This window comes from Pungitius pungitius, chromosome 12, assembly GCF_949316345.1.
Source record: "Pungitius pungitius chromosome 12, fPunPun2.1, whole genome shotgun sequence".
Lineage (NCBI taxonomy): Eukaryota > Metazoa > Chordata > Actinopteri > Perciformes > Gasterosteidae > Pungitius > Pungitius pungitius.
The window spans coordinates 13,796,873-13,817,056 of NC_084911.1; the positions used below are offsets into that span (position 1 = coordinate 13,796,873).

General features: G+C 40.2%; 1 protein-coding gene across 4 annotated transcripts in view; it reads left to right on the plus strand.

Moving 5' to 3' along the window:
• Positions 1-20,184, plus strand: part of LOC119220420 (carbonic anhydrase-related protein 10-like) — a 57,766-nt gene that overhangs the window by 24,295 nt on the left and 13,287 nt on the right. For 3 of the 4 annotated variants that reach the window (XR_005120591.2, XM_037476443.2, XM_037476442.2), the window contains exons 4-7: positions 11,563-11,748; positions 12,255-12,350; positions 14,058-14,130; positions 18,119-18,273. Coding sequence is in view for 3 of the 4 variants with exons in the window: in XM_037476443.2 (XP_037332340.1) it covers positions 11,563-11,748; positions 12,255-12,350; positions 14,058-14,130; positions 18,119-18,273 (510 nt within the window). In the remaining variant the exon portion in view is untranslated. The remainder of the gene's footprint in view (positions 1-11,562; positions 11,749-12,254; positions 12,351-14,057; positions 14,131-18,118; positions 18,274-20,184) is intronic. The other variant, XM_037476444.2, reaches the window with a different exon arrangement.

Sequence of the window (20,184 nt, forward strand, 5' to 3'; positions counted from 1 at the left end):
GCTTTACTCATAGGTGGGTTTTTTATGATCTATGAAAAAATAATTTGGGAGTACGGTGCCTATGGTTTATCATTTTTTTAAATGTAGCTGCACTGAGAAAAACTAAAACACTGATTTGAACGAAATCACATCTGTGTTTGGATGTGTGTTTGATCCTCAGGTACTTGATGCTAGATATTAAAAGAGAAACTGTCTATATCAAATCCAAACTTCTGTCTAACGGAGACTATGAGGTTTTCATCTCGATCCAAAGGTTAAATCTCACTAGGCTCAGGAAGTAACAATTTTAGTCCTTTACACAGCAACAGTGTCAAACTCCTTTACCCATTACACCCGCTACAGTTTCAGACTGCCTCCAGCAGGGTCATAGTCTGTGGGTTTAGAGACTGGCACACAACCTGCAATTTTAGCAAAAATCAATAATCCAAAAGAAATTGCTGCTGCATGTGATCTCAACCTTTCAAGCCCTTTGTTAGCTCAAATAAGAGAAACAGCTCAAACTAGTATGGTTGCTGTGATTCAGACAAGGTTTGAGATCAGATAAGTGGCAGCACAAGCTCAGGCTCGGCTAACCCAAACCACTGAGGAATGTAGGTCGCTGGACTAATGAAGTATCTGGATTACTCAACCACTGTGCCAGAGCTCATTTCAAATACATTTGCATGGAGTGTCTGTAAAAATGGGGCCAAATGCACAATACAAATTCCTACGTGGTCTAATTAAATGCAAATATTTAAGATTTTATGTGTTTGTAGTTTATTCACATTTTAAACTACAAAGGTGCTCTATTAGAGTGTGTGTCTTCAATGGCCACTGTTCTATTGTGCTATTTGATGAATGCAACACAAAATGTGTTAATCCCCTGTCTAGAGTTTTAGCAGATCTATTTTCACTGCACGTCTCAAATGTATTATTAGTCTTCAGACATATTTTTTAACGTTAAGTGGGGTTAATATTCTTATATATTGGTAGGGAATAAATATATTTACATTTACCAATCTAAAACTGGGTGTGCTGCTCTCTGGCTCGATCTGAGATTTGCATCTAATCCCCCAGATTAACCCTCCATTTAACCGAGCAGCTGGGAAACAAGACGTGGGACCTTCTTGGGAATTGGGCATTTGCGGAGCCTATCCTCCGATTGGGGTATAAACGTGCTTTTCACTCACACCATCGACTGGCTGGTACATATGTATCAGTTTCTTGTTTAATTTTGAAGACTTGAATATGAAGCTTTTTTTAAATTGGATGTTATTATGATGTCATGTGCTCAGCTCTGTGGTTGGATCAGGGATTAAGACATTAACCGGCTGTGACTTTACGCTTCAAAAACATTTAGCACCATTGCATTCCCTGGGGCTTTTCATCCCAAAATGGTTTCAGGCAGAGTGGGGCAGAGTCCTATGGGTCTTCATCCTGCCACGCATCAAATACACACATCCATGTTGTTTACTTTATCATGCTTAAATGCAACTGTTTGGCGAGCTGTGTACATGGATTTTCAATTGTTTGTGGTATTCTGGACAGCTCTATTTCTAAGAAAGCAATGTAGGATGTTCATAGAACTGCTTGATGCTTAGTGAAACCGTAACAAATTACATTTAAAAATAATTGATGGTTTAGCGCAATTGTTGTGGTTACCTCTCAGAAAAACTAAAAAATAGTGCTAAACACCTGAAGATTTTAATTTATTAAATGCCACTGATGTCTTTACAATCTGTACACATGCAACATTCTCTGTCCCGGAACCTTCACATCGGCAAACAAAGAACTCCCCCCAAAACTAACTTTTAACAGGGAGAAAAAGAACCTGTAGAGAGAACGGCAGAAGAAGGATCCCTCTATATGATGGACGGAATGTGTACAGAATGAACGCTCAATGCATAGATGGAAAAGATTCAAATATTGAGAGTAGTAAGACAACGCAAGTTCATTTGTATTACATATTTCAACAACAGGGCATTTCAAAGTGCTTCACATAAAACCATCAGAACATTAGGGAAAAGAAAAGGAAATTTAAAAACAATTAAGAGTAGAATAAAGGTTGTAGTGCAGTTAATGAAATAAACTGAATAAAAGCATCTTCTTCCTCCTTCCATGAATGTGATTTAATTAAATGCAGCAGCAAACAATACATTCTTATTTAAAGAATCTGGAAGTCTCAGCAGACCTGCTGCTTTGTGGGAGTTTGACACAGATGTGGAGCAGAAGAACCATGTAGAAAAACCATGTTTGGTTCTGACTCTGGGACCAGTAAGGAGACCCATCCCTGATGACCTGAGGGGTGGGGATGGTTCCTAAGATAGCAGCAGGTCAGACGGGTATTTTGGCCAAAACCATTCAGTAGTTTATAAACCAACAGCACGATTTAAAGTCAATTCTTTGATGGACAGGATGTCTGTGTAAAGACCTGAGAACTGAAGTGACTTTTCAATAATATCAGTACCATTGTATATGAAGCATTTATGGAAATTAATGGTTAAAATAAAACGTTTCCTTTCTTTTCGTTATTGTATGTTGAACTAAAAATAAAATGAATGTTGTTTTGGTTATTTTGGAATGACCTCTTTATACCTACATACAGAGCAGGACCCATTTACGAAGCCATGTTTCTAGCTCAGAACATACAAACAATGGCTCTAGACTGGGCCAGTTTTTACTTTGTTTTTACTTCAGCAACCTTACTTCTCCTACATGTTTGCAACATTGGAGTTTCAGTTGGATGCCATGTACCACATCATGGCTGGATGCCACCAAATCCTGCAATTTCAAGAAAGTTTTGACTGATAATGTTCTTAAAAAGAGAAAGTAATCTCTTTACCGGAAGCAGCTGTAGTAGAAGCTTAACCCTCTCATGTTTTTTCATGTATAATACCCTTGTGCATTGGCTGAGCCATCGCACAAAGCGTGGCCATCTGTCCTTGCGAGGGTGTTTGTAAGCGTGTATTTTTGTGTCTAGTAGCATGTTGTCAAAGGTAAAAGGTAAAAATGTGTACACAGAGGCTTTGTATATGTACGAGAAAATCAAAGGTTGAGGGTGGATGCTGGAAAAACTAGAACGAATTTATGTTTGTGTGTGTATAGTGTATAGTAAATGTTTTAATCTAATGCTCTAGCTTCTTGTAACTGGCTTTGCTCAAAAGCTGTTGCGCAACAGATTGTTTGCTTGGACTCCTGCTGTCAAAGACAGGTCTCGTTATGTCTTGGAAATTCACAGGCTGCACCTACATACATTTTTAAAGTGATCCAAACAGATTTCACGTGTTACTAGATCCACAGGAATACACAAATTAATGACTGCACAAAACAGAGCTGAAAAGCAGGTGCATTTGGTGTTATTTGGTGTGTAATATGGTATCTTGACCCCTCTAAGAGTGCTGCGGCATTTCCACGCTGAGCAATATCTTAATATTCCTATGGGAAGTCCGGGCTTCTGCCATTATGGACTAACTGGTTTATGTGTGTAGTGTCATGTAGCTTTAGAGGGCTTTGAGTAGTCAGAAGACTAGAAAAGAACTATACTACGATCCATTCACCGGATTAACCCTAAGAGAAGGACACTGATCATTGAAACTGGTTGTTTCCATTTGAATTTTTTTTTTTTTTTTTTTTTGAACTTTTTATTTATATTTTTTCACAGGACAAAAACAAAACATGGAACATTATCTGAGACTAGGGCTTGGGGAAAAAAATAAAAAAAAAAAATTATTATAAAGATATATACTGTGTACATACATGTATATCTTGCTGCATCTAATATGAATCCCTATATCTCAACAGACACAATACCACAATGTACAGCCATATCATTTATAAATTTAAATATTCTTTAACCATGTGCCATCTCCGGATAAAGAGGTCAGTTTTCAGTTGTAATGATGCAGTCATTTTTTCCATCAAATAAATCTGCTTCAGTCTCTGTTTCCATTCAGTAACGGTTGGTGATTTCACAGACCTCCAATTAACAGTAACGTTTTTTTGCGCAATTAACACTAGTACACGTAAAATGTATCTTTGGTCAGCATTGAAAACATCCACTGATATAACACCCAATAAGAAGAACTGTACATTCGATGGTACTTCTCTTTTTACAATTTTCTCCATCTCCTCTTTGATATTTTTCCAGTACGTAAGGGTTATTGGACAGTCCCAAAATATGTGTGTATGGTCCCCTATTTTACCACATTGTCTCCAACATAAAGCTACAGATGGGTCTTTTACAAAATTTGAAATAGCCAAAGGAGTATGAAAATAGCGTATTTTAACTTTCCAGTCAAATTCCTTCCATTGTTGGCTATTAATTCCCTTATGACATCTGTAGCAGAGTTTATCCCATAACTCTTCCTCTATTACTGTATTAGCTTCTATTTCCCATTTTTCCTTAATGTTGTACGTATTTCCAGCTGTTTCTAATATCAGTCTTTTATAAAGATGAGAGACCCGTTTGCCAACAGGGAGGCGTCTTTCAGAAACTGAGATAAAGTATTGTTCAATGCCGTTTGGGATTTTGCAGATTCTTTCCCTCTCCTTATGGTTTGTAATGTAATGTCTAATTTGCAAATATCTATAAAAATCACTTGAGGGAAGATCGAATTGTTCCTGGAGTTGTATGAAAGACTTTAAGTGAGTTTCTTCAAAGAGCTGGTTAAAAACAAAGAGGCCCTTAGCCGCCCATCCCCTAAAACCATGGTCCCACATTGAAGGTGGAAAATCTACATTACCCACTATGGGCATAGCTCGAGAAATTGTTCCAACATCTTTAAGCATTTTCTTTACTTCCACCCATACTTTGATTGTATGTTTTATCCATTCATTTTCAATCTTAATTTTATTGACGTGTTTTAGATCCATAAAGGGTAAGACAGACAGTTGTGCACCCCTAACTTCCCCTTGCTCTATTTGGGTCCACTTTGCTTCTTCATCTCCACTGATCCAAGTCCCAATTGCTGATAATTGAGCTGCCCAATAATACAATTTTATATTTGGCAAGGCCAAGCCTCCTTTATCTTTAGCCAGATGAAGTGTTTTAAGTTTAATTCTCGGTCTTTTGTGTTGCCATATAAATTTAGAAATTAATTTGTTTAACATATTAAACGTGGAAGCTGGAACTCTTATGGGCAACGATTGAAACAGAAATAAAAGACGTGGGGTCAGGTTCATCCTTACAGTCTCAACTCTGCCGAGCAGAGATAGAGGAAGAACCTCCCAACGAACTAGGTCACTCCTTATTTGATTAATTAGCTTATTGTAGTTTGCTTCAAAAAGTCTTGCAGTTTCAGGTGTGATAATAATCCCCAAGTATCTAAATCCATGTTTAGACCAATGAAATGACACCCTCTCGTTTAGTTGTTTAGGCCATATTCCTGATATCATCATTGCCTCTGATTTATTTTGATTTATTTTGTATCCAGAAATGTCTCCATAGTCTTTTAGGCATTGCATTAGTCGAGGTATTGAAGTAAGGGGATGTTTTATAAAGAGAAGGATGTCGTCAGCAAAAAGGGAGACTTTGTGAACTCTCCCCCCACCATCCTCCACCCCCTCAATCTGGACGTCCCGACGAATTGCCTCCGCCAGAGGCTCGATACTGAGAGCAAAAAGAATGGGAGAGAGAGAATCACCCTGTCTTACGCCCCTCCCTATATCAAAGAAGTCAGAGCATTGTCCGTTAACTCTAATTCTTGATTTGGGATTCTTGTACAACAGCCGGAACCAAAAGGTAAATTTTTCACTGAAGCCCATCTCAATTAATGTTTGTTCTAAAAACCGCCAATCTACCCGATCAAATGCTTTCTCGGCATCTAAGCCAAGAAGCATTGACGTTTGATTACCCTTTGCCATCAGCGACTGCACGTTTAAAGCTCTCCTTATATTGTTTGTCCCTTGGCGACCTGAAATGAACCCTGTCTGATCTGATTTTACTATTTTCCTAATGTATTTTTGTACTCTAGTTGCTAAAATAGATGTTAATATTTTATAATCCACACACAGGAGGCTAATAGGTCGATAACTAGAACACTGCAATGGGTCTTTTCCTTCCTTATGCAGGACTGTGATGATAGCCTCAGACCATGACTCTGGAGGGTCTCCTGAATTTAACACATAATTATACAACTTGCATAGTGCTGGAGTGAGGTCATCAGCAAACACTTTATAATATTCTCCTGCGAACCCGTCTATTCCTGGCTTTTGTTATTTTTTAATTTAATAATCGTTTCTTTCACCTCCTTTTCTCTAATTGGCTCTACTAACGCAGAGGCTTCATCCTCCGTCAGTTTGTCTAATTTCAGGTTTTTAAAGAAATCGTGCATTTTTTCTTCTTTTAATTCCTGATGTTGACCCTTATATAACTGTTCGTAATATTTGGCAAAGGCATTTGCTACTGCTTTTGGGCTAGTTTCGACATTGTTAGAATAGGGTTGTTTTATTTTAGGAATTGTTCGACTAGCTTGTGCCTTTCGTAGTTGGAATGATAATAACCTGCTAGCCTTGTTTCCCAATTCATAGTATTTTCTGTCAACAAACCTAAGGGCACCCTCTGCCTTGTATGTCAGAATCTCATCTAACTTGGCTCTATTCTCTTTAAGTTTATTAAATACTTCTTGTTTTCCACTTTGTTTATGTTCGTTTTCTAATTTCTTGATCTCAGTTTTTAAATCTACTTGTTTTTTAAGTCTGTCCTTCTTTAACTTTGATCCTATAGATATTATTTTCCCCCTTATTGTGGCTTTTCCTGCTTCCCATAAAACCGTAGGTGTGACCATTCCATTGTCGTTTAAAGCAAAATATTCCACTATTGCCGACCTTATTTCCTCTCTTGTATTAACATCTGTCAATAATGAAACGTTTATTCTCCAATACTTCATATTTGGCTCCAACCCCAAATCAAGTGTAATCTGTACAGGGCTATGATCTGAGATGGTTATCGGCTCAATAACACAGCTTTTAACTCTGTATGTGTCCTTTTTGGACACCAAAAAATGATCCAACCGTGAATAGCTTCCATGCACTTGTGACATAAAGGTGAAGTCTCTCTCTTTTGGATGAAGATGTCGCCAAGCATCTATCAACCCCAATTCCTTCATCATATTCATTAGACTTTTTGACATTCTGCTTTGAGGTTTTGAGGATGATGGTAATTTATCTATTCTATTATTCAGTACGCAATTTAAGTCCCCACCCATTAACAGAAGACCCTCCCCATGATCTGCTACCAAATGTGCAAGCTTTTTGAAAAAATTTGGACAATCTTCATTTGGTGCATAGGCATTCAAAAGAGTTAATTTGAAACCAGCCATCCTCCCTATGACCATAACGTAGCGACCCTCCTTATCCTGGAAAACATTTTCACAATGAAAGTACACAGACTTACCGAATAGTATAGCTACACCTCTTTTTTTACGTTTCCCATAAGAGCTACTGTACACCTGATCCACCCATTCCCTTTTTAATTTTTGATGTTCTGTTTCTGTGAGGTGAGTTTCTTGAAGTAAGGCTATAGAGCACTGCATTTTCTTCAGCTGTCCTAGTATCTTTTTTCTTTTAATTGGGTTGTTTATTCCTTTTATATTGTAGGTAATTAAATTAAGTAATGCCATCCTTGTATTTGTACTGAATCATGTAACACAGCCCAAACCTCTCATGAAGATCTGTTAAATAAAAGCAAATAAAATAATTTAACTGCAAATGTACCAAGTTAAACAAAAAACAAATTGCACCTTGCCTCAGATAGAACACAACACTAACAGCATGAACACAGAACAGAACTTCCAATTTTCCAGTCAGACATAGCGGATAAACTACAACCATGCCTGACCCCCGGTGATAATGGGACAGAGAGTGGTGACCTAATCCCTCTGTGGAGAAATGCACCCAGTGTGCAATAGTGACCCAAATTACACTAACATGTAAGAAAGGTCTTAGTGAGTGTGGACCACTCATGTATACCTCAAGAGTCCGTCAGATCTCTTTCTTATTTTTAAACCTTTGTGACAACTTTGCGTTTTTATTTTGTATTGTGCTATTATTGCTTTTAGTCTATATATTGTTCATACACACTTAACCTTGTGTACCTGAAACTGGTTGTAAGTGTTATATACCACAGACTACTCATCTTTATCTTCTTCCTAAACCATAGCCCTCAGGTCAGCTAACGCCAGCATGTTGGTTCTCCTCCTCTTCGCGCTGATGTTCCATCCTCCAGTTAGTTTCTCCTCGATGCGCTCTCTCTCTCCGCACTGCACCTCTACACCCATCTCTCTCAAAGTATCCGCGGCGTCTGTCAGCGAGGAAAAAGTATTCTCTCCAGAGTCCATTTTGACCTTCAGTCGAGCTGGATACAGGCACTTTGCCTGAATGCCCCTCTGCTTTAGCTGCTTGACGACTGCGTGAATCTTCGCTCGTTTCTTTTGCAGCTCAGGAGAATAGTCTTGATCGAAGAAAATCCTTCTGTCTTGAAACACCGCATTTCCTTGGCTCCATGCTTGCTGCAGAACAATATCTTTCACCCCCGCGTCGAGGAATCTCACAATGATTGATCTGGGGAGGGCCGCTGGATCTGTCGGTTTGGACTGAAGTGAGCGGTGCGCTCTTTCAATTTGAATGTTCAGGTTAGGTGGTAACGTCAGTACTTTGGGAAGCAAGGCTTTCACAAACGCGACCACGTCTCCATGTTCACTCTCCTCTGGTATTTGAAATATTCGAAGGTTATTTCTTCTCAGCCTGTTCTGCATATCGTCACAAACAGCTGGGAGCTGTTTTTCGCGTTGTAACAGGTACCTTATCACACGGTGCTGCCCTGCCCCCGCATCTTCCACAGCGCTCACCCTCCCCTCCAGCTCACCGATCCTCTGCTGGTGGTCACCGAGTTGCTCCTTAATACCTGTCATAGTTTTTTCCAAACGTTCAAGGGTCTTTGTTGTTTGTTTATGTCCCTGGCTGTTTTCGTCGCGGAATCTTCTCATTTCTTGTATTAAAGACATTTCGCCCTCACGTGTTACCTGCTCTTCGCGGCTACCGCTAGTAGCATCTAAGCTAGCGCTGTTTGTGCTCGGTTGTTTATTGTCAGTTTCTTTCAAATATCCTGACTTTCCTTGTCCTCTCGTTTTGGATGTGGTAGTCATCTTGTTCATGAGTTATTTTCCACCCTGAAGGCTTTATATATCTGCAGTTGTCACTGTTTTCTAACTTTTTCCTGACGGAGCCTCGTCTCTAACCTGCTCTTCCCATCATGACGTCACCGGAAGCCCGTCTGAATTTTATTTTTGCCCCTCTTTAGAAATGCATTGTGCAACTCTTAAGATTTTGTTAACATATATTTTTTTAATGTGCAAATCCAGTTATATTTTATTTTTAAATTGTCTCCTACAGTTCCATTTTAAATAGTGCACTGGAGGCTTCAAGCGTCTACATCACACTGGTGAAAGATCCATAATATGGAATGCTTGGTTACGCCCTTAATCATGGTTAGTGTGACGCCCACCAATGTGTTTACACATGTGTGTCAATGTGTTTGGTAACACAGTATAGTGTACAGTATATTGTATGTAAATGTATGTAACTGAAACTGTTATGATCACTTGTATTGCGTGTACATTACACCCTATAGCCAGCAGGGGGCAGAGTGGCGCTCTATTTCGCCATAGACCGGTTTCGCGGCAGTGGGACACTTTACGACCACTACGTTGTTAGTGACGTTTCCTCATTCTGCGGCGCGAAGCGCAATGACCGAGATGTGAAAGAGCTGCGTGTCATTTGTGTGTTCTGTTTACAGGTGGTTGAGGAAAATAATAAGTAATGAATGACTTTGTTTGAATGGAAGTATTGTTTTGGCGTTTAGCTTGCCAGCATATGAATGTCTGTAACTGTATCTAGGAGTGTTTGTGTGGATGTTTAGTTTATTGCTCGGTGCGCCGCGCTAGCAAAAATGGCACCACGCCGTCACATCCACCGAGAGTACTGTAGGTTGGCTCTGAACATTTCCTGTAATATTGTAAAAGACTGTTAAGAAATAGTTTACCATGTTTTGCACTTTATTGTGAATATGTTAAATAAATGTGCTCATTCTGCGGCGCGAAGCGCAATGACCGAGATGTGAAAGAGCTGCGTGTCATTTGTGTGTTCTGTTTACAGAATCAAATAATCTGCATACTTGGTACCAATCCTGGTACCTGTAACATTAGCATTCTTTGGGCTTGTGTCCCCCCCAATATTGAGGAAATATCAATCTGTCCCCCCCAATATACAGCAGAAAATATGTAAAATATCACGGAGACCTGGCTCAGTGGATCAATGCCGGACTCCGCGGACCGCAACACGGAGCTCTCCGGCAAGACAAAGGGTGGAGGAATCTGCTTCTGCTTCAACAACAGCTGGTGCAATGACGTAACAGTGATCCTACAACACTGTTCTCCTGCTCTCATCATCAACGGCAAACCCTTCTACTCCCCCTGTGAAATTGCTTCATTCATCCTGGTCGGTGTTAACATGCTGCCGCCGGGCAACGTGCAGGAGGCACAGCGGACACTCGCCGATTAGATACTGCGTGTGGAGCGGACCAACCCGGACTCCTTGGTTATTGTCCTTGGGGACTTAACCAAAGGAAACCTCAGCCATGAACTAAGTACGAACAGTTTATTAAATGCCCGACCAGAGAGGAGAAAAGGCTGGATCACTGCCACACCACAAAAAAAAATTACTTAAGTAAAATTACAGATTTAAAAAAATACTTTAAAAAATAGAAGTACACAAAAAAACTACTCAATTACAGTAACGCGAGTAAATGTAATTCGTTACTTTCCACCTGTGACTGTAAGGAGATCCCATACAGTTACCGTAAATCCTCAAATAAAGACCGGGATTCAATTAGTGGCCGGGCTTCAGATAGTAGCCGGGGGCGCGGTCGATACGGACAAATAAAGGCCGGGCCCCAAATACAGGCCGGGTATAGAATATACCGGTAAGAATATACTGCTGGATGTAACAGGAGAGCCCCTGCCCGCCACCTGCTCGTGAACTGGGTAGTCGCTCCCAATCCGAAATCCGACGGACTTTTCGGATCCGAAAGTCCGTCAAAGTTTGTGGACTGACACTGAGAGATGACGGGAGTGAAGATGATCTCTTTCATGATCATTGGCACTGAGTCACGGTATAGTCTGAAGAAGAGAGTGTATTCAGTTTGAATCTGTAAAGGCTCTATGCGGTCCTGATGTCATTAGAGAGCTTATTCCACCATTTAGGAGCCAGGACAGCAAAGAGTCGTGATCTTGCCGAGTGCTTTGCTCTCAGAGAGGGAGGAACAAATTGGCAGAAGCAGAGCGGAGTGTGCGGGTTTGGACGTGGGGTTTGACCATGTCCTGGATGTAGACTGGACCACATTCATTGACAGCATGGTATGTGAGCACCAATGTTTTGAACTGGACAAGTCACTAACTCAACTTTTCCAATCAACATCATGCTTGCATAGTCGGCCGAAAGGACACTGCCAGGACGCATTATGGTCACCATGATGAATGACATTTTCTCAAAAGTAAAACTTTAATGTCTCTTTCTGTTTCTCTATAGATGGGGTGTACCATGTACAATACAGGCAGGCATGTCTCCCTGCGACCTGACAAAGCCCACCTGGTGAACATCTCGGGGGGCCCACTGGGTTACAGCTACCGGCTGGAGGAGGTCCGCCTCCATTTTGGGAGCGAGGATTCCCAGGGTTCAGAGCACCTCCTCAATGGTCAGGGCTTCACTGGAGAGGTACGAAATAAGACAGATTTAACACAGATTTAACTATTCATAGGAATCACATGAACACACACACACACATCTATACAGGCAAGAGCAGTGAATGCTAATAGGCTGATAAGATAATTGCACATAGCAGGCAGACATTGCGAGCTCAACAACTAGCAATCTCAAAGGTTTACTTTGAATTTGTTTTTCAGGACAACTACAGTAAAATTATATATTTTTCATACAACACAATGTCATAAATTACAAATTGCCAAACGTAGACAGCTCCATAAAGTCTAGAGCAAATTACATCCTCTGTCCTCCAGGATTACCGCAGCTAATAATTGATGAGTTCATCCCACCAGGATCATCAAACAATATCATAAACTCTTGGGAATAATTCCTTAAATAAATAACAAGTCCTTAAATTCCAAAAGCATTTTGATCCACTCCTAAAACATAACATTGATTCATTGAATTAACTCAATTGACAAAGTGTTGTGCTCTGTGTCATTGTGTATTGTTTTCAGGTCCAACTGATTCATTATAACCAGGATCTATACACCAACTACACTGAGGCAGCTAAGAGCCCCCATGGCATTGCTGTGGTCTCCATCTTCATAAAGGTTAGCATGTCCTCATGGGGTGAAAAATTATGTCCAATTGAAAAAAAAGAGCTTATCAAAATAGTTTGATTATTTCACATGGTAGATTCAAAACATAACCTCTCAATTTTGGATTATCATAAATGTATGCATGTTTGAAATGAATAAACTTTGAATAATGAAGTAAACAGCGCTCTTTTGAAGGCTTTGCATTCCACCATTGTCAGACAACAGCTTCACCATGCTGCCTGATGGTGCATATAGTCTACTTACACATCAGGAATGCTGGATAACTTTACAAATTCGGATGTTTGTTTGGATAACAACCAAATTCAGCCTCACTTCTCTGCATTCAACAGGTTGGAGCAGATAACGCTCTGCCATTGCAAGTCAAACTGTACGCTTTCATCATCCTGACAAAACACCCTGTCATTAAACACTGGCTCGCCTGTACAAACACGGTGGTTACGTCAAAGCAAATCACCAAAATTTGTATTTGGACATGCATGGTGCCACAATCCCCTCAGGGCAATCACGACCAATCAAACACAACAGAGACAGCCAGAGGAAACCGTATGGGGTTAAATGTTACACATCAGCATGGACTAGCAGAGCCGGGAATTGATCCACTAACCCTCTGATTGAAGAGGGACACTTTTCTACTGAGCCACAGTCGGCTCACATTGAAGCTCACCTGATTGTTTTGATTCAATGCAATGGTGACATACTGTTACAAATAGAGGAGGCAGGTGTCAGCAAACTACCATACGTTTCTTCAAGGTCCTCTACATCATCAAATTCTCTATTAATAAAAAATAACTATATTAGTATAAAAAGAAGAACACTGCCAGATGTTTCCGTCTGCCAGTCTGAATTTCAGTCCCACTACGTCTCTGCTGTGTATTGACGAAAGTTAAAAGGACGTTTACCTACAACAGCGCATATATCTTAAGCTCTATTTGCCTCGCAGCAAAGTCTGACACTCGTGTTTTTTTGTGAACAAAATTATTTCGTTGGTGCTTCTGAGTTAGTGACAAAACAAATGTCAGGTGTATTTTGCTCAGGACCCAATAAAGTGCATGTCAGGAAAATATGTTAGTCAAGTTGTCTCGTGTCTGTCTTGTGAGTTCCTGTTTTATTTTGAAAATGAACCTTCCTCTTGTTTCAGGCAACTTGCCCTTTCCTCCTGTGTCGGTCTGATTGTCTGCCCTGCCCCTGATTGTTTCCACCTGTGCCCCTACCCTGCGTGTGTGTATATATTGTCTGAGTCTCCCTTTGTCCCGTGCCAGTTCATCTTGTCCCAAGGCATGGAACCACCGTTTGACTCCTCGTCTCAGCCAGTGTTTATATTATAGATTTGTTTTTGTTTTTCGATTTAGTGTAGGTTCTTTACCTCTCCCACGAGTGATTTTCATTTCATCGGCTCTTGCACCTTTTTGTTAATAAACTTTGATTTTTTTGGTGAACCACTTCTTGCATTTGGGTTCAGGACCATTGTCCGGTTGTGACAGTGCAGTGTTGAGTATGAGGTTTGAGTACAAGCGGTTCGGAGCAACCCTACAAGCAGTAACACCAAAGGCAAAGCATTGTGAATTGCATGTTTCAACGGGTCTGGACTAGTTATACTAATAACAAGATTACAGTGCAGGAAATAAACGACTTCAGTGTTCCAGTCCTTATGCCCCTTCCTACATGCTTTTTACTCCCTTTCTCTTCGTCATCTCTCAGCTCTCGGAAAATTCCAATGCGTTCCTCAACCGCATGCTGAATAGAGACACCATCACCAGAATCAACTACAAACGTAAGTCACAGAAATGGTCTCCTACTGTGTTCTTTTCCCAGACAAGCTTATGCTTTGATTTGGGAAATTTACAGCACTGAATCTATTTATGCACAACTTTTTGTGCTAAAAGCCTTTTTATAGACTAGCGTATGTGATTATCTTCTTAGTCTGAAAAGCTCCCTATTGGCTCCCCCTCCTCTTCATAAAGTGATAGAATCTCAATATATGTTACCTCGAAGCTGCGATGGATAGTCTTTACCAGGGAGTCCTGGCCTAGATAGCAACATAAATCAAATGACTCAGAAGTGACACTCTTTGGTCCTGTTCAAAAGAAATGTGCATCCTTAAGAAAATGGAAGCACACCAAGATGAGGGTGTTAAAACTGTGAGGGTTTAAAAAAAAAAAGTGCCATCACTTTTCTAGTTCTTTTTTTTACTCATTCATGTGTTTTGTCCATAATTATTTATTAACAATTATATATTTTATCTTCATTTTTAAATGATTAAATACACTACAAGCAGTAACCCCATACTGTAGTCCCTTATGAGTACAATTTAAGTGCTACAATATGTTTATAGTATATAAGTATATGTCTTTAGTCAAGGTAAAGTCTGAAGAGGTTTAGTTTGCGGAGGAAGATGTAAAGGCTCTCTGCATTCCTGATGTCATCAGAGAGCTTGTTCCACCATTTAGGAGCAGGACAGCAAAGAGTCATGGGCCCTTTCTCAATACCTGAGACGGCGAGAACGGACTTGCGTTCCCACGAGAATAGACTCGTGAGACAGACTCTGGAGTCCTGACTCGCAGGTTCTGGAGAAGAACGGTCATTTCCGCATTTGGAACAGCAGCTGGCTTGATGACGTCACCACGTCAGCTGGTCTTGCTAATACGTTTTAATTTAGTTTGGGACTTAAATATTTTACTATTAACAAGCTGTTGTCTCATTTTCATTTAAAATTAGAAATGGTATATATAATATTGAGCACCATAAATATAATCAGTCATAAAATAATTAGCTTTATCATTTTAGGAGGAGGAGGTTGGATACAGTAACAAAAAATAAACTATTATACTAAATTATTTGAATGCACACACACCTACCGTTTGTCTACTCAAACATCAAGAGGCTAATAATCAGTGTAGTGGTCCTCGTACAGCAAGCTGCTGACCACACATCGAAGATCTTACAGAGAACTATACAATAATTCATATGAAGCTCTATAATCCAGAGCTTCAGAGGTTCTTTGAAGCTGAAGTTCTGCTGCCGATTTTTTAAGGGACGGTCCCCTCATGTCCTTTAATTAAAACATCTTTTTAATGCACAATGATGGACAATAAACAAGCTGCACTCTGCGGTTACAGACAATACGTTAAAGTTACATTTAAACATGAAGTTATGAATCTAAACTCTGTCCTCAAACAGACGTAACCGGTGAACAACATCAGTCTCTGACACCACATTAAAACGTATGACTCGTCATAGTACAGTTAAATCTCATGTTTAACCGCTACGGAGACGTGAAAACCGGCGGAGCATTTCACAGAAGACTCGCCGAAAACAGGCTGCTTTCTGTGGGCTGAGATGAGCTGACCGCCCGGTGCTGGAGGGTCTGACGGTCCGTTAACTAGACCTCACATCTCCATCCACGGAGCAGATTGTAACAACAAAATTGCTTAAAACAACTAACTTCAGTCATAAAATTACATTACGTTACTTAAATAAAGTAGTATTTATAAACTTCGGCATGAAGTTGTTTATTTTCCCCTGTCGTTGTTGCCTGTTGCTGAGGTGAAATGCATTCTGGGATATTTGGCTCTAACAAGAACAGACGAGCCTGCTCCGATGCATGCCCCGTAAAATGGGCGGGGCGAGTCACATCCGGGTATTATAACCGTTCTCGGCCAGATGCGGACTTTAGATTTGGAACAGTACTCGGGCTGCGACTGATGACGTTTCACGAGTCCACGAGAACAAAAGTCCACACAAGAACGCATATTGAGAAAGGGCCATGATCTTGTCAAGTATTTTGCTCTCAATGAGGGAGGAACAAGCAGCTTGGCAGATACCACGGATATCCGAGTGTCGGCTGAGTTGACCGCAGTCTAGAGCTGCCGAAGTGGGAACCGCAAGCCCTAGTATTTCCAAAAAAAACCTCAATCTGTGTCAAAATAGTATCTGCAGATAACCCATGTTGATCGATTTGATCCGCTAATGCTAGCATGCTATCTCGGAGCCCACCGATCTTCCATTATGTCAACACTCTCACGTCCCTTAGCCAGCCTTTTTTGCACACGCCCCCTGATTTGCATATAAGAACATGAAATGAAATACATCGCCATTATGAAATAAAGTGCCATTATGAAATAAAAGGTGTACTTATTAAATAAAAGTACCATGAAATGATTAAATGTATTTAATATTTATGTATTTATTGCCTCATTTATTCATTTCACGATGTATTTCAAATGCATATTTCATTTATTTATGTATTTATTCATTTATTTGACTTTGAATAAAACGGCATTCCATAGGCAGATGCAGAGCAGAGTGTGCCGGTTGGGATGTAGGGTTTCACCCAGGGTTCGAAATGAGGGGGTTCGGAGGGGGGGGGGGAACGTTTTATATTAATAACAATAATTTATTTATTTCCTAGCGCGATTGGGCAGTAATCAGGGCAGCTAATAGCATCACAGATTGTTGTTGTGGTCTATGGCGCAGCCACGTAGGTTTTTGTTCAACGAACGAAGCCTCACAAAAAGTGAAATCCCTAATGAAAATGCTGTAAGTGCTTTGATTATGTTTATATCTCCATAATAATTGCTTATTATAGTAAAATATTTGGAGTTGGTGTTCCTATATCAAAAGTTGCATTAACTAACTTAGATACCCAGTGTAACGTAATGATTAGAAGAGTGCGTTTGTCAACGTTTCATGCTAGCTGTATGTGTATGAAGCCAAACAACCTGCCAGCTAACAGCAGCACATTCACAAACATATTGCTGAAAATCTACAAAACGCATCACATATCCATTGCAGCGTTCACGATTGTATAAGTGAGCACTACATCACAACCACGTATGAAAACATGTATTCAAGAAAATATTTTTTTTTTAAAGATCGGAACGATCGGGATTTGAACCCACTGCTCTACGCAGTGAGCTATTGAGATTTACAGGTTTCCCTGTGCGGTACAGTTTTCTTAAAGGCAGTTATCTACCGGACCAAATAGCAACTCTGATTTTGGTGCCTTATTTAGATGCCAGGAACAGGTCTTTATAGACATCATTATTATTCAATCCAGCGGCTAGTTGTTTTACAAATTCCATTAACATAAGGGATGAGAAACGCCAGTTGCATTTGATCAAACCCTTTGAAGGCGCATGGTGCTGCCATAATGAGTACACCTGGTGGATTTAGGTAACTTAGTTAACTTCCTTGCTCAAGGAAAGAATGACCTGTTATCCACTTTGTCATGTCAGGGATTTATATAAGGTGCTGTAACTTTGTTGCTCCAGAATTAGAGGGTTACCTGTTTGATTATAGCCAATCCACTTCTCCAGACACCGCTACTATACTGGGACTACCCTAAACCATGAAAAGTGTAGCAAGGTAGTCTTCAGTATTTTTAAAGTTACATTTTAGGGGACCCCCCCAAAAGTCCTAAGTCATTTCGAACCCTGGTTTTACCATGTCCTGGATGTAGACTGGATTCTCACAGTGAATGTTTTGAACTGGATGCGGGCAGAGTGGTGTGGGAGAATTTAGAAAAGTTAAAGACCAGTCAAGCTGCTGCATTTTGGATGAGCTGCAGAAGTCGAATGGCGATGGGAGGGAGACCCGCCAGGAGAGAGTTACAATAGTCGAGGGAGGAGAAGACAAGAGCCTGAATCAGTACCTCCGCCACCTTCTGAGTGAGAAGGAGATCGTATTATCGCTGTAATGTTGGGAGTCAGGGAGAGTTGAGTCACATTAACACTCTTCTCTCGCATACCCTCTCTTTCTAGATGATGCGTTCCTATTACTGGGTCTGAACATAGCCGACCTTTACCCTGATACCACGCGTTACATCACCTACGAAGGCTCTATCACCATCCCGCCATGCTATGAAACTTCCACGTGGATACTCATCAATAAGCCTGTCTACGTGACACAGATGCAGGTATATTCACTGTAACGAATTGCCCCGTTAATTTACAGTAATCTACTGGCTGCCACATTTCCTGTATTCTACTGTAATAACATAGCATACCTGCTGTAAAATACAACAACAGCATAATACGGCACAAAAACATGTACTACAGTGCTGTATAGAAACTGCTCCTGTTAGTGTTCCAACCGTGATGTCCACGAACAGTTAATTAGTTGGAATGCTTCAAGCATTCCAAGTATTGTTCTTCTTTTCTTTATTCCGCCTTATTTTTATTAGTTGGAATGCTTCAAGCATTCCAAGTATTGTTCTTCTTTTCTTTATTAGTTGGAATGCTTCAAGCATTCCAAGTATTGTTCTTCTAATCTTTATTAGTTGGAATGCTTCAAGCATTCCAAGTATTGTTCTTCTAATCTTTATTAGTTGGAATGCTTCAAGCATTCCAAGTATTGTTCTTCTAATCTTTATTCCGCCTTATTCATCTTCTTCATATTATTATTCTTCTATTTCTTCCGCCGCACCTTTCAACTCCTTCACACTTTCAGCTATTAAGACCATTCAAATATTAAAATGTTCAGCTCCTTCAGGAGAGGTGTGCTATGACTTTTCAGCTTTTTAGCTCTTATAATTGAATTAATATAAATTAAAAACATCAAACTTTTTAACATGGTTTCCAATGGATTAAATTTTCAAATCCTCTCAAAACTTGTTTAACTTTCAACTTTTTCAGCTTTTCCAATCTTTCAGCTAGAGACACCATTTAAACTTTAAAATGTTGACACAAGTCTTAACAATTTCATTAAAAAAACAGCTTGTTGATATCTATTATAGTTTTTTCATAATCACTAATTATGTTTGACTAGTTTTGGGGTCCTTTTCGAATTTACAGTGTGCGCTAGAGTGCAGACAAAGTCGGAAGACAAGAGAGGGTCCATGTTTTGTAAACTGCTGGTAGAGCAGTTTTAAAACACATAGAGACATAAAAACTACACTCAAACGTTCGGTAGAGTCTTGTGTCTCTCAAAATGTCATTATTTTTTGGCTACTCCAAATAGTTTTGCTCCAGGAAGCATTTGTTTGAGGTGTGGGTTCTCAGTAACTGTCTGTGAGCTAAGTGCAGCTGCTCTGTTGCCGCGACAACGAGCTGGGGCTCTTTCTGTGACTCACAGCTGATCCTAATTAGCTTATTAGTGCAGCCTGACATGACCTCCTTCTCTCCACCTTCTCTCATCATTTCAAAGCAACCCCCATGGAGGGAGTTCTTACTGTAATGTTTGATGAGGCCTTCTAATATATTCTGTCTCTCAACCCCCCCCCACCCACTCCCCCAATACCATCATTTCAAAATAAAAGCTGCAATGATTATCTGTAATTTAGCCATGAAGCTTAGGATAAAGCTGTTTTGTTGAATACGTATTGCTCTTTCAAATAGTACTACAACCACTACTAATATTTCTAGTACTTCTAGTATTTCAACTGGTATTATTACTAAAATGACTTTTACTACTACTTGTACTACTAGTATTTCAACCCCAATGGAGGGAATTCTTACTGTAATGTTTGATGAGGCCCATCAATTAATAACTTTAGTTTTATTAGCTTAGGGCGACTGTGGGTGAGTGGGGAGCGCGGGCGGGCGTCCTCCAATCAGAGGGTTGGCGGTCTGATCCCAGGCCCGGCTAACCTGCATGTCAATGTGTCCTTGGGCAAGACGCTTAATCCCAGCATTGTTCCTCTAGCTGTGACTACAGTGTGTGTGAATGTTAGTTACTGGTTGGGCAGGCACCACTGTGTATGGTAGGTCCTGTCATTGGTGTGTGAATGGATGAATGATGTTATGTAGTGTTAAGGTGCTTTGAGTGGTCAGAAGACTAGAAGAGCGCTGTACAAATCTATTTTACCAAGTCCATTTGCTTTGAATAA